Source organism: Pterocles gutturalis, unplaced genomic scaffold (assembly GCF_000699245.1).
Source record: "Pterocles gutturalis isolate BGI_N339 unplaced genomic scaffold, ASM69924v1 scaffold26712, whole genome shotgun sequence".
NCBI classification, from domain to species: domain Eukaryota; kingdom Metazoa; phylum Chordata; class Aves; order Pterocliformes; family Pteroclidae; genus Pterocles; species Pterocles gutturalis.
In genome coordinates this window covers 61,332-74,798 of record NW_010108659.1, presented here as the reverse complement: position 1 = coordinate 74,798, position 13,467 = coordinate 61,332, and the positions used below count along the sequence as shown (strand labels likewise).

The window sequence follows — 13,467 nt, the reverse complement described above, 5'->3', positions numbered from 1 at the left end:
GCTGAAATCTGATATGTAATACCAGTTGATTTGAAAAAAAAGTGTTCCAATAGTTAAGCTGCGTAAGAGTTTGCAATAAGCAGTTTTCCAGTTTTTTCTGGAACGGGCTCCTTTCCTGTCAGTGTACATGACGTAGCTGTAGGTGTGCGAAATTACAAAAATGCGGCAAGATCAGGATTCCTGTGTTGCTGCAATGTGGTGGGCAGTATCTGAAGACATGGGATTTCTGGTCTTTAGTATGTTTATAAATGCTATCAGAAATATTGGAATATTTTTAATAGGCACTCGAGTTTCTTCTCTAAGTAGTATTACACTAGATGACTGATGGGGGGAAAAAAAACCACTAGATAGAGGTAGACTCTATTTTTTCTTTTCTCTCCCCTCATGCTGCTATGAGAAGGACAGGGTCTTTTCCCAGCCTCTTCTTGTGTGACTGTGCACTTGGCATGCGTGCTGTTCATACTGAAAACGTGGGCTGCAAATCCTTGGAGTCAACAGCTCCGGCATAATGGTCAGCTTTCAAAGATGTAAATGTCAAAGAGCTGTGCTAGAAACTAAAAATTTCATCTGATTCTCAGCTAGTTTTCAGGCTTGTATTTTAAGTCATTCTTTCTGTAAGAGCGACCAAAAAAGGCACCAAAAATTGGTAAATCTCCAACCTTTCCTATTTAGAAAGGTCATCCTAATTAAATTGTCTTCATACACAACCATAAATGGCAGCAGATAGTCACTGTTACAAACAGGCATGTAGAAATGCAGCCTGCCAATTTGTTGAAAGAGATATTTAGATCTTTGGGACTTGCATGCACTTTAACCCTTTGTTTTTACTAGATATTCCATCACCCAATAACAATTTAGTAACTGTATTAACTAAACCAGCAAAGTTGAGAGTAATAGAGCTCAACTGTACCCTTAAACATTTCATATTCTATTATGGCTGCCAGCTTAAAATATTTACCTTTAAATTCAGATGTGTTTTTTTCCAGTAAAGTAGCAAAATAACAAATGATATTTCTATTGAAATTAAAGCAAATTAAATCTATGGATACGTTACATAAAATTTGCTATGAATTCGCAATGATGATAAACATGAAATTCCTGGAGATTAATAAAATAGGTAGAGGATTAATATTTTTCTGTCAAGATCAATACTGCTTTCTTTTGCACTAATTGTCAGAATATCTTGCTAGGGCTACTGGAGGGTAGTGGTGTGCTTCAAGACCATCACATCACAGAAAAATGATTCAAAGGCAAACTGTCCTGCACCCTCTGGTATCGACTTGCAAATTAGCATCTGGAATGTAATTAAACAAGCTTAATGAAAGTAGCAGCTGAATACTACTGGAAAAGACAATCAGCTTTTTTGCCTCTGATATATACTCTGTACTATTGAAGCTGATCACCAAACGCATCGTGTGAGCACAGTTTTTAAAAAAATTAGCATTTATTTGAAGAATAGGAACTGTTTTTCATTCTGTTATGCTTTTGGCATGCACTGGTGTCCCCTGAGAGCTGTGCCACAGCAGATAGTGCACAATATTTATAAATCCATGACAGGCAATAATAGCAACTTGAAAAATTCTTTTGCTAGAATTTCAAGTTGAGAGCTGCCAAAAGCTGAGAGGATCAAATCTGCAGTGGCAGCTGCTGTGCCCTACAGTTAAGAATCGTAAAAAAAAAAAAAAAAAAAAAGACTGCAGGGTTAGCCAATTTTTGCAGGTTTCTAGAGCCCTGGCTCTCTGCCTTTTGAAGATGAGTTGCTGAAGCTTCTACCACTGCCTGAGGCATGCTAACACCAGCAGGATGTGGTGTGGTTTGTTTTTTTTTTTCCTCCATAGACTTAGTGTGTCTTCAGATTTAAGTAGCACATGCTTTATCAATGCCAACTGTGATGGTCCTTTCCCTGGTTGCAATGCCGGGACGCGATCTTTACCCAACATCCTTCAGAGAAACTGCGAAGATAGATGGTGACGTACACGAGTGCCACTTCTGCAGCCTGATTTATGGAGGCATGTTTCATTATGAAGCAAGTGCTGGCCTCTAGAGGAACCATTATAGATTGCTGAAGATGTGAACACTTTCAGCCCTGAAGGCCTGTAGATGCTTCAAAAATGTAGTGCCAAGCACCTAACTACTGCAGAACAATATTAATCTGTCATGTGGGCAGCTATAGATCTACTTTAAAAAACGTAAGTGGAAGAACAGCACATCTAATAGAGTGTTTTGAGCTCAGATCTTTCATTGCAGCCTATTTTTCTTTCCGTAGAGTTTCAGTAGAGTAGCCACATGGTTTTTGAACCTTACAGTCAGATTTTGCAAATGCACTCCTGCCTTCTGGTGTTAAACAATAGCAAAGAAATACTGTGAGTCAGTGGATATGGAAACCATCATGGTCTGGGAAGTAAAATGTCTACAGTCATCAATGCTGGAATTCTGGGTTTATCTGTACTGTGGTTGTTGAATTCCTAGGGAGATCGGGCGGTATTAAATATTTTTATTCTGGTATTTGACTTCTGTTGTTTGAAAAGTAGACACGTTCTGTCTGTAGAAGAATTATATGATGTACGACAAGGCTGCGTTGTAGCCTTCTGGCAAGAGCTTCAAGTTTAAGCAAGGAAACAGCCTGCTTGTAACTTCATTTTTTTTTTCTGTATTTCATCAAAATAGCCAGGTTTAATAAAAAGAGGATCCAAAAGGAAGAGAATCGGTAGAAGCCACAGGAAGCAGAACTGTTGCAGGGAAAGGGAAGTAAATCTTTGTGTAATGAGTTCAGGGCACAGAATAGGTGGAAAAAAAACGGAAGGAGGTAGTCTGGCAGGTATTTAATAACTGGTTCTAAAATAGATCACCCCAAAAATGTGACACTATATTTACAGTCATTTATTACACCTTTTTTTTAGCATGGCAGGAAGTAGAGTGGTACTGAATGAAAACAAAAATACTCTGGAGCGGTAAGAACAGATTAAAAACAAGAGGAGAGCTGTTCTGACTGTTCCACTTGGAGCGTAGGCACCCTCCCGCAGCAACTTGCGAGGAGCAGACAGGAGGAGTTGGAGATCACAACCTTTCTCAGTTAGTAGCTGCAGCTGTGAGTGTGGGTGTATTCACAGAGAAAGTAAAGCAAGGAAGAGGACTGGAAGTTGCAAAATGTGTAGACTCAGGCTCTCCTGGTCCACAGTTTTGTTTCTGGCTTTGCCACTGATTTTTGAAGTATTTGAGCAGCCCCGTATCCCTAGAGTGAAGAAGCTGAGGCACAAAGAATGTTTCCCCCCAGCCACTCGATGTGCACTGCTGGGCTGTGCGGTGTCCACGTGGAAAGCCATCTAAATTCAGCTTTCACTGTGTACCTCTTATTTCAGTAGAAAACGCGTGCGGCATAGGCATAGTACAAGATATCAGGAAAACATGTCACTTTCTTCCATTTTAAACAGCTGACATACAGATCATTCAAATGTTTCTGTGCTCGGATTTCCTACTGTCCCTCAATATGGTGGGGGGATTTTTGTTTATTAACTACTGACAATAATGCTGAGCTATTTTTGGAAACTGTCAAAACTCTCTAATCTTCAACAATAGTTGGGTCATCAGTCTTAGTTAGCCTGAATGTGTGTGATTCGAGGCTCAAGAGCAATGACAAGCTGCATATGAATGCTGTATTCATTAGTGATGGTGATCAAAATGCCTGTGTCCCTGCCATAGGGCTCAGGTGTGGAAGTCTGCAGGCTAATCCCACCAGCTGACATTCGGAGGTTTAATGACTCCGTAGGAAGGTGACCACTTGCTGGGAGGTTTGTCGGCTGAACTCAGACAGCAGACAATAGAGATCAAGCCAGACTATCAGAGTTAAGCTGGAGAGCCTGCCTGAGATACTTGAACCCCTGTCGGTGTCAAACACAGAGATTAAGTAAATGAGGGGGGAAAAAAATCTGATTCTGTGAACAAAAATAAGTAGTTAGTATTTTTTGTGCACTGTGTATCTGTTTATTTCATTACCCAGTGACAATAACGGAGACTGTTAGTGGCGTATTCCACTGCCTTTTCTGACACAGCTCCTGGCGATAGATTTCCTGCTTTCCCGACATATCTGTGTTACTGTCTCCTTTGGAGGGTTGAATTTCCGTGGGTAAACATTAGGTGTTAGTGCAGACAGTCATCCAGAAAATAAAGGCTAATCATGCTGCTTCTTACTTTCAGATTAGATTTCAGTTATTCTCTGGTAACCTGGTTTGTGCTTAACGCCTCGGACAGTTAGTACTCCTCTCATCCTCTTTCAGAGGTGTGCCTGGGGTTGATTTCCTTTGCAGAACTAAGGTTACACAGGAAATATGAGCCTGATGTAAAATGTGACAGCTAGATGTGCTCTGGGGTGGCTGGGATTACTGGAGGAGCGTTTTGAGGTGTGCTCTTTGAATACATCAAAGCACGGTTTCTGTGCAGAAATCAGGTGGGAAACTGCCGAGGAGATCGGTCTGAGTTACCCGTGATACCCTCTAGCACCTTCTCCTAGTCTTCTGTTTACAGACTCTATCGAGGGAAATAAATTTTACTTTTGTTTAAATTGGGCCTTGCTGCACGACAAAGAGCAACAATTTCTGCACCTTCACGAAAGTAACACTTAAACTTTGTATGTGATAATGCGGGCAGGCTGCTGGAGGAAGGGCTCCGTGTTAAGAGACCATTTCACCGCCCAGGGTGGATGCAAGACAGGTAATTATTTTTGATGCATTTCTCAGGAGCAGGTGTTCTAGTTGAAATTGTTTCAGTTTGTATATCTCCTGTAACTGCAGAACACAGGCAAAACGTACTGGAAAATATTTCACGTGGCACAAAGCCCGAGTGCCGCTCCTGCAGCAGAGTGGGAGTTCTGTCGGAGCAGGGATGGGCCAGTGGGATGGGGCAGAGGGTGGGCACCAGCCTGGCTGGCCAGGGAGGCTCCCGCCCTGCCAATGAGCTTTATGGAGCATTTTGGTGTATTTAGGAAGGAAAAATTACCAGTGGACTTCTTTTCCAAATACAATGTTGAAACCAGACGTGTTATTGCTGGATACTCGGGTTTTTGTATGCAGTAATTATACAGTAATTTGAACGGTCATGTTTTGCATGCTTTACATTTCTGGCTATTCCTGGTGGCTAAGGTTCAGTATGTTACGGCATGGTAATGCAGCTGTACAGAAAATTGGGGATATCGGACTGTCAGAGCAGGACTCGCAGCCTGGCAGAGTTCCTAGCTCGGTTGCTGTTGAGTGAGTTCTTTTTATTTGGAGAATCCGGTTCCCTAAAAAACCATGAACTTCACCCAGACATAAGAAGTGATGGATTAAATGAATTTTCATGTTCATTCTTAGTTCAGAGTATGGAAATACTATTGAAAAGAAACCCTGTAGTTGTGAGAGGAGCTTGTAATTTAATTCTGTACCGTTGGAAATACGCATTGCACTAATCTTCATGTAAGGAATGACATATAGGAACTGATGGTATTGAATAGGAGTTCCGAAGCATATAAGTTTCTTGGCTTGGCAGGTAATTTGGCATAAATTGTTAATGTAAATCCAGGTTAGTGGGGAAGACATTATTTTACTAAAAAAGATAAACTGCTGATTAATTCAGTATAGAACTCAATTACAAATTGAAAGTGTCTCTGCGGGACGCCAGTACCCTAAAGACAGCAGATGTTGAATTGATACTCCAGCATATTTCACACTGGTATGAAATATTAACATGGTTTATTATACTTGTGTGCTGCACGGGATCAGAAAGGGGGAGGTGGTGGTGAGCCTGGGCTCGCAGGCGTCTGCCATCGGAACATGAAAAAACAGTAATCACTGAGAATAATAATTAGGGACTAAGGTGCGCTTTATTTGAAAAGTTCTTAGTAGAAAGCAGTTAGAAAAATAAACATTTTAACATATTATTCACAACAAAACTGACATCAACTGATCTCTGATTCTGTAATCTGTGAATGGATGTAGGTACATGTGTGTAGAAACTCCAGTGGCTGAGGTTTAACAAGTCTGCGGGGTCAGCACTGTGCCCGGATTCCTTTTTGCCCCATTTCCTGCCCATGCCATAGTTGTGCTGAAGATTGCTGCTACTTAACAAAACGGACTTTTCTGTATTTTTTGTGTAAAGTAGGTAGTGGCACATGAGCCCTGATGTGTTCATAATCTAGGGATTTAAGCGGGTTGGGTTTTTGTCTCGTAAAGTGCTGTGGGGGTGGCCCAGACGGCTCTGCAGACGCTGCGTTTGAGACGGTGCCTCGTGATGAATGGAGGAGGACAGTGGCGCAAGGAGAAACCTAACTGGAACTGCCCTGTGCCTTTTTTTTCTTTTCTTCTAAATGGAAGTCCAGCTTGGAAGGCGTGCAGAGAAGTTAGAATTTAGACAAATGTATTTGAAGCCGCCAGGCTGAACAGAAGGCATTTCCACAGTGTTTGAACAGGATGTATTCTGCAGAGAAAATTCTAATTTCGTTTAATAGTCTTAGAGTCCTTGACACTGTTTGTTGTGCAAATATTGAGTCATTCACTTGCCTTCCTGCAAGTGAATGGAAGTAATGTTCCAGAATTTGGAGTATTTCAGTTTCTTGTTAAATCAGGCTGTGGAAGCAGGATTGGAAAATAACATAATACATGTTGCCTTGATTTAAAATAACTTTTGCTGTTTAACGCATAAAGTAATAGAGTTGTTATTTCACTTTGCCCCCCTCACTTTTGCTTTAGAAACTAATAAATTTCTGTTTATCTTAGTTTTACTGAACAGCTTTTAAAGGCTAAATACACCTGTACATAATATTTGAAGGTGTATTTTTCTTTAGAGATGTGTTTTTTCTCTAGAGCATACACAATTCCAAAGCAGTGTATGTCTGGAATTCAGTTTTCGATGCTGTCTCTACACCTGTGCAGGGCATAGTTTCAGTCCTAGATATCTTCCGATATTTTAATTTTTCCATCACGTGCTGTGAATATTCAGATAACTTCCCCCCATTCTTCTTGATGCACAGATTGGTGGTTGCTCCCAGGACCCATCTTTGTGTTTCACTGCTCCGCGTCTCCCAGATGCTGCACAGCCCCTCAGCCTTTGGCATGATTGTTGCTTGAATTCTTCTCTTTGTACATGTTTCTTTGTGCTGTGCTCATTGGGCATGTCAACTTCATCCTGTTTTCTGTGATTTGGAATCCTGACCCTGCAGACTCGTCACGTGTGTCTGTTTGAATGTCCTGTTTGGTGCTGTGTGAACTGTTAGGTCTCAGCATCCTGCCTCTGACTTCTTCTGTGACTTCTCAGAGCACAAACCAGCGATGGTGGGAGAAGGGCGAGGGGGCGAGCTGGATAGACTGGCTACTTCTGAATTTCTTTCACCTGATCAAAGATGAAAGAAAAGCTGAATATTTTGATTGTAGCATAGGTCTATTTAAAAAAATAATAATTAAGAAACAAGGCATGTCATTCATGTGTCTGAGGTACTGCCTGACATGCATCCTCTTTTGGGGAAGGTGGGTTAAACCTGAGTGGTTTAAACTACACATGCAGCCCCTTCCCAGCTTCAAAAGGCAGCCAGAACAAATTCATTCTCGCTAATGGAGTCTTTCAACCTCCCCTTACAAGAAACACACAAACTACTTTGCTTCCCAGTTTTGTTCTCTTTGGACGTAGCCAGCAGATTTTAGCATTGCTTCCAGTTAGGTATTGATCTCCTCCACAGCTTCTCCCAGCAGGCAGGCTTGCACGTCCTCTCGCATGTTGTAGTCTGCTGATTACTCTTCCAAAGTCTAATTATGCTTCTGTAGGTGCTTCTGTCCTTCAGGAGGTATCACTTTCCTAGCCCCAAATTCCCAACACTCCTTTATAGATTTATGTTTTTATTATCATTGTCCTTCCTGAAGCTTCCCCTTTTTTTTTTTTCTTCTTTTCTTCCCATGTGAGTCTTTTGGATTCTAGCTTTAAGTAGGATTGACTTTTTATATTATGATTTGAAAAAATTTAATTCTGTTGTAAAATACAGTTGTGATAATTTATTTTTACAAAAATTGTTGCACGCATAAATTCTAGACTAATATTCACTGTGTACTGGATTTAAATTCTTGATAAGACGTTATTGGAGAACTGTACTGTGTATCGTAGGTCTGACAGGGTACTGGTGATCTGCAGCAGGTATTAATTTCACTTTGGTAAAAATTTTTAAAAAATAATCCTTTCTACAGTCTTTAAATCTGGAAAGATATCTCCTGTTTAACTTGTTTGCGAAGTTACAAAATGTTGAGGAAATAATATTCACAAAGCAGTTCCAGCTCCTTCCTTTACTGACGGAGGCATAATGATAAACTTGTTTAAAAACTGTTCGTAAAGATGGCATTAATATGGTGTAGAAATAGCCCCATCTTCTGCAGGAAAGTCTCTTTTTTTTTTTTTCCTTCAGTAGCATTTGGAATTTGGAAATAGCTTAAGTGAGCAGAGAAACTCAACTCAAGTCATCGAGAAGAAGGATGTGTAAAAGTTCTTTATTGGTGCTGTTTGGGACTTGCACCGTAGCGGCTGCAGAGAGGTAATCTATCAGTTCTTGAGTGTCTACAAAATGCAACTCTCCAGATAACAGGTTTAAAGTAAAGATTTAATACAGTCTCTATCTACTCTGATGTTGCAGTGACAGTTTAAAACTCATTCTCTAAATCTCAGCAGACTTTATCGCTAGCAGTGGGCCCATATAAAGCTTAATGGCATTACAGCACATAAATCATCTTTTAAAGATGCTACCAGTAGCTCCGATATTAAATGCAGACAATTGTCTGTGTTATAAATAATTTATCAAACACCGTTTCAGATTAGCCTTCCATGCTGAGTTATTTATTTTAGCCTTTACTGTACTATTCCTCAGACGCATTTCGAAAGATCCATTACTGGTCACTTTAATGAACTTGGGGGTCTGGTTTTCCCCCCTCAAGCACCAGGGTACATCTGCGGTGACCATTACACGGCTGATCTGGACCTCTTTGCGCCTTTTACAAGTGCTGCCCATTTGTCATGTGGTGGTAAATGGAGCTGCACATTGGAGTCCGGGGACACATTGTGCGGTGCGGCGATGGAGACAGACAGATAGCTCCATAAAGCGCTGCCTGTCACCGCCGCCGCGCGCCGCCGTGCATCACTCCCGCGGTAATCTCATTTAAGCCGCACTGTGGACCCCCGAGAATGATATTCCCAGTTAGCTTGGGCTTTGCAGCCATAAAGTAGGAAGTGCTCCTTTTATATACCCTGAACTTTTAGGATTTTTTAAGATTAATTATTCCGGTGACTCACTCGTGCCCCTGCACTGTGTCAGCGCTTTCCCGGCTGACCCCCATTTTCGGATGGTGAGTCGCAGTCCTTGCGAGAACTCTGTGTGCAGGGTCCGTATCGAGGAATGTTGCGGGGTTTTCCTTGTGCCCAGTCTGCTCATCCTTCTAAATTATGAAAAGGGGAGGAGTAAACACAATGTTGAAGCAGGGTTTTCTCTAATTAAAATTATTCCAGGTTCATGAACGAGGCAGAGGAAAGAGCTGAGATGACATTAGACTGTCCCGGTGTAGGGCTGTCTCTGTGCAGCTACGGCTGAGCTCTACTGGCTCCACTGGGTATTTTTAGAACTGTTTTGGTGACAGTAGTTCCATAGAGTATGTTTTACAAAGAAAAAAAAGATTAAATTAGGGAGATGACAGATATTTCCATTGTTGTCTAAAAAAGATTAAATTAAAACCAAAAGGGAGAGGGGAACAAACCCTCACCACCCTGCTGTAGTTTTCCGGAGCTGCTGGGTTTTTCTTGTACTAACCACTCACATCAGAAGTTAAAATGCTTTTGCTGCCACTTCATTTTAAAACATACCTACACATGCTTTTTTGTTTTATTTGAGTGTGTCTGCTTTGACTATAGTACAGGAATACCCTCAGCATGCAACAAATCCGTGACAGTGCTCCTCTGTCAGTTGAATGAGGAAATACTTATCAGAGTTTTATTACCAAAACCACTGAAGAAACACACAGGAGTTATTTTTACAGTGTGGCTGTTTTGTTCTAGTCAGATGGGTAGAAAGTATAATTCAATGTTTGTTGTTTTAAAAAAAAGTGAACTGCTAATAAAAATGGGAGTGAAATAAGAATTTATGCTATTTCGATAGTTTACTGGGGGGAAGAAAAGCCCCCCTCCTGGCCAGTACCGTAATGAAGCTGTTAGACCAGGAATACTGTATTAACGAGTTCTTTTATAGCGTGCAGCGGAGAATGCAGAGCATGCAGCGGGAGCAGACGTGGTGGTAGCTAATTTTGGGCTCCTCTCACATGGGCTGTGCAGCTGCCATGCGACGGGGCGGGCTGGGGGTCTCGGCACTGTTACATTCACAGGGCAGGACACGGGCAGAGACACCGAGGCCTGTAATGTGAGGCAAATTTTTAAAAGCCGCATTTATGAAAATGAGCATTGAGTGTTTGCTCTTTTGTTCATGATGCCCAATGGCAGAAGATGAATCAGAGGCGTGAAACACAGCAAAGCGGGGACCAGCGATGGTGGTAAGGAGTGTTCAGTTACGACCGCGTTGGGCTGTCGCTGAGCAGCTGCTGTACGGGACTTGAGGGTGAACCCGAGTCCGAATTTCTGCTCCTAGCTGTGTTTTGGTCTTATTCCTTCTATCCGGGAACAGGCATGCTCTGGTTGTAGCTTTCAAGTTCAGTCCTTAGGTACATCATTGAGAAAAATTAAAGGTCTTTGGTATGTACTGACGAGGCCACTGCAAAGATTAAAGTGTGTGTGGAGGGGGTGTGTGTGGATATATGGACACAACCTGCTTTCCTGGTTTTTTTCTGACACTCCTGCCAGATGTCTGCACCCCCAGCACGTACCCGTACCGGTGTTAGTGGAGCTGGGGGTGCAGGATGTGTCCCGGCTGGTTTTGTCTCCGTTAGTGAGCAGTGCTGTGTGCTGTCATGAGGTGCGGGACAGAGGACTCCCCGTGCTGAAGCTGGGGGCTCTGCCAAGCGACAGTGCATCTTCTGTCCGGGTACTGAACAGCTGGCTGTCCCTGCTTTTACCAGGTTTAAAATGAAGCATGGAGCCAGGCGGGTTTGCAGCACATCTCCGTGCTCTCCGTGTTCAGGTGCAGTGCAGAACGATGGGCTTTCTAACAGCGCTGGAGCTGGTCTGTGATGTTCTGTGAGCTGAGCCCTGCCCGGGATCTGCAGAGGGAGCCAGCGCAGCTGCAATGGCCGCGTCGGGCACATCCCAGCTCCTGGTTCTGCTGCCTTCACAGCAGTGCCATTCATGGATTTTGTTGGGGGGGAATTAAGATGATTACAGATCTGTAGTGATACTTTAATGGCAAGTTTGATTAATTTGAAATGTTTCCCTGTAAAAGATACTCATCTGACGGTTCCTTGTGTTTGTGTAGCGCAGACACTACTGCTCTGGTTCAGGCTGTTTAGCTTCTAAATAGTAAATTTCTCAGTGTGGGATGCAGGTGGGTATTTTAGCAGCTGTGTGTTTGCCCCTTTGAAAGAAAGCAGAGATACAAAACCTGTCAGAAAGCAAACACTTGAACTTCTGCAGGATTAGTGCCTGGTGTCAGCAGCAGTAAAAATCATGAGCTTTGGTTCCTGCTCTAGTTTTCTAGTTTTCTCGCAAACATGTTTCTATTAGTTGTGCAAAGTAATTTAGAATTATAAATGCTTTTGAAATGCATAGATAGTGTGCTTTAAGTGAACTGTATTAAATACAGCTTTGCTTTAGTTACCTGTGGAATTTCTGACGCATACAGCAGAAAAAACCGCAGCATCTTTTCACTGAAATGGTAAGAGCTTAACTACAAATCCCAGTATGGTGCTGGAGGGACCTAGTTTGACCAGTGTTTTCACCAAGTTTCTTTAAATTCTCAGCAGTTGTGTCTGGGGCTGGAATTAAAGGCACCAGCCAGCCACAGTTCAGCACAGAGCCAGGCTGCTTTGCAGTGGTTTCTATTAAGATGAGCCAAATAAATTTTGCAAACCAAGCTGTGTTACAGAATCACAGGAGTAATTTTGGTACTAGAGAGGCTGCCCATACAGTCCCTGCCTGGGGGAGTCCTGCAGCTGCACCACGGTGACTCTTCACTCTGTGTCAGCTGGGACACCGAGGGCACTACAGGGAATGTGTAATGTACGTGTACACAAAAGCCTGGATGGTAAATTTTTTTTTTTAATTAATTCAGACAGAAATCTTAATCTTTCCTTGCCTGTCTGTAGGTCTGGTCCGTCGTGGGGGTGGTGGGTCATGAACAGGAGGACAGGCTGTGTCCCTGCAGCAGCCCCCGGCAGCACTCCGGTGATTCAGGCGGCGCTGGTTTCTCGTTGATCGTTGGGAGAGCTCACAGCTTCCACTGTCACATGGACAAACATGTCTGTGAAATGCCAACACTTGTGCCATGACAGCTTTTAACTTTTCCAGGAAGAGGAAGCCAAACAGCTTGTGCGAGATGCCATCGCAGCCGGCATCTACAACGACCTGGGCTCCGGCAGCAACATCGATATCTGCGTTATAAGCAAGAACAAGTTGGATTTTCTCCGTCCGTATGATGTGGCCAACAGAAAGGGGGACAGGTGTGTACTCCTGGTACTGTGCATTGTCTCTTCCCCCCTATTCCCATTTTCCATAATACTAAAGGTGGTAAAGAGTGTTCTCTAGATCTGGGTCCTGAATTTCAGTTAAACAAGCAAATGGAACTCGGGGCTGGAGCTGCAGCTGAAGAGAGGCTGCTCCTGGCAGGTACAGATGTGTGAAGGAAAGGCAGGAGCTGCTGCTCACCTGCCAGCACTTCCCTTCAGCTCCAGGCGGTTTGCCAAAGTAACAAACTTTGTGAGGGAGGAGATACTTGGGTTTCTTTTGCTACCGGGTAGCAACAGTCTTGTTCCGCTGTGTTGGTGCTGAAAGCTGTGTGGTGTAAGATGAGTGGCACTGCTGTGCTCGGTGCCGTTCTGCCTCATCTCAGTGTGGGGATTTGAAAAAGCAATTACCGGGCAGCAGAGCCGGTCATTAGCCACTCTCCCTGAGCTCTGCAGGGCAAAACCCAGAACCAAGAGAAAACTCCCCAGCTCTGGCCTGTGACTACGAGGGTGTGTTTTATTCTATTTCTAGAGGCCCTTTCTAGCCAGCAGCTAGAAAACATGCCCTGTGCACAATTTTTAAGACAAGACAGCCATTGTTTTGATCACTACGGTTTTCTGAAATTAAAATTGCCCAGAACTACACTGTGATGTGCTGAAAGGACAGTTACAGCTAAATACAGCAGTCACAAGATCCTTTTTTTTCAGTTGGACTAAAGTTGTGGCTCATGTACAAACAAACTAAAAAATGCTGGTAAGCGTTCCTGCTTTCCTAATCACTCCTCTCTTAACAGCTTCCACGATGTGCTTTTTCTCCCCCTGGCTCTCATTTGGCAAGCCCCAGCCAGAAGCCAGGTTTCTGTGCAGC

General features: G+C 43.0%; 1 protein-coding gene across 1 annotated transcript in view; it reads left to right on the top strand.

The window, feature by feature from the left end:
- PSMB7 (proteasome (prosome, macropain) subunit, beta type, 7) overlaps nucleotides 1-13,467 on the top strand; it is a gene marked incomplete at its 5' end in the record, with an annotated part of 23,618 nt that overhangs the window by 9,006 nt on the left and 1,145 nt on the right. Inside the window, one exon of the mRNA XM_010072724.1 lies at nucleotides 12,445-12,596. Within this exon, the coding sequence (XP_010071026.1) occupies nucleotides 12,445-12,596 (152 nt within the window). The remainder of the gene's footprint in view (nucleotides 1-12,444; nucleotides 12,597-13,467) is intronic.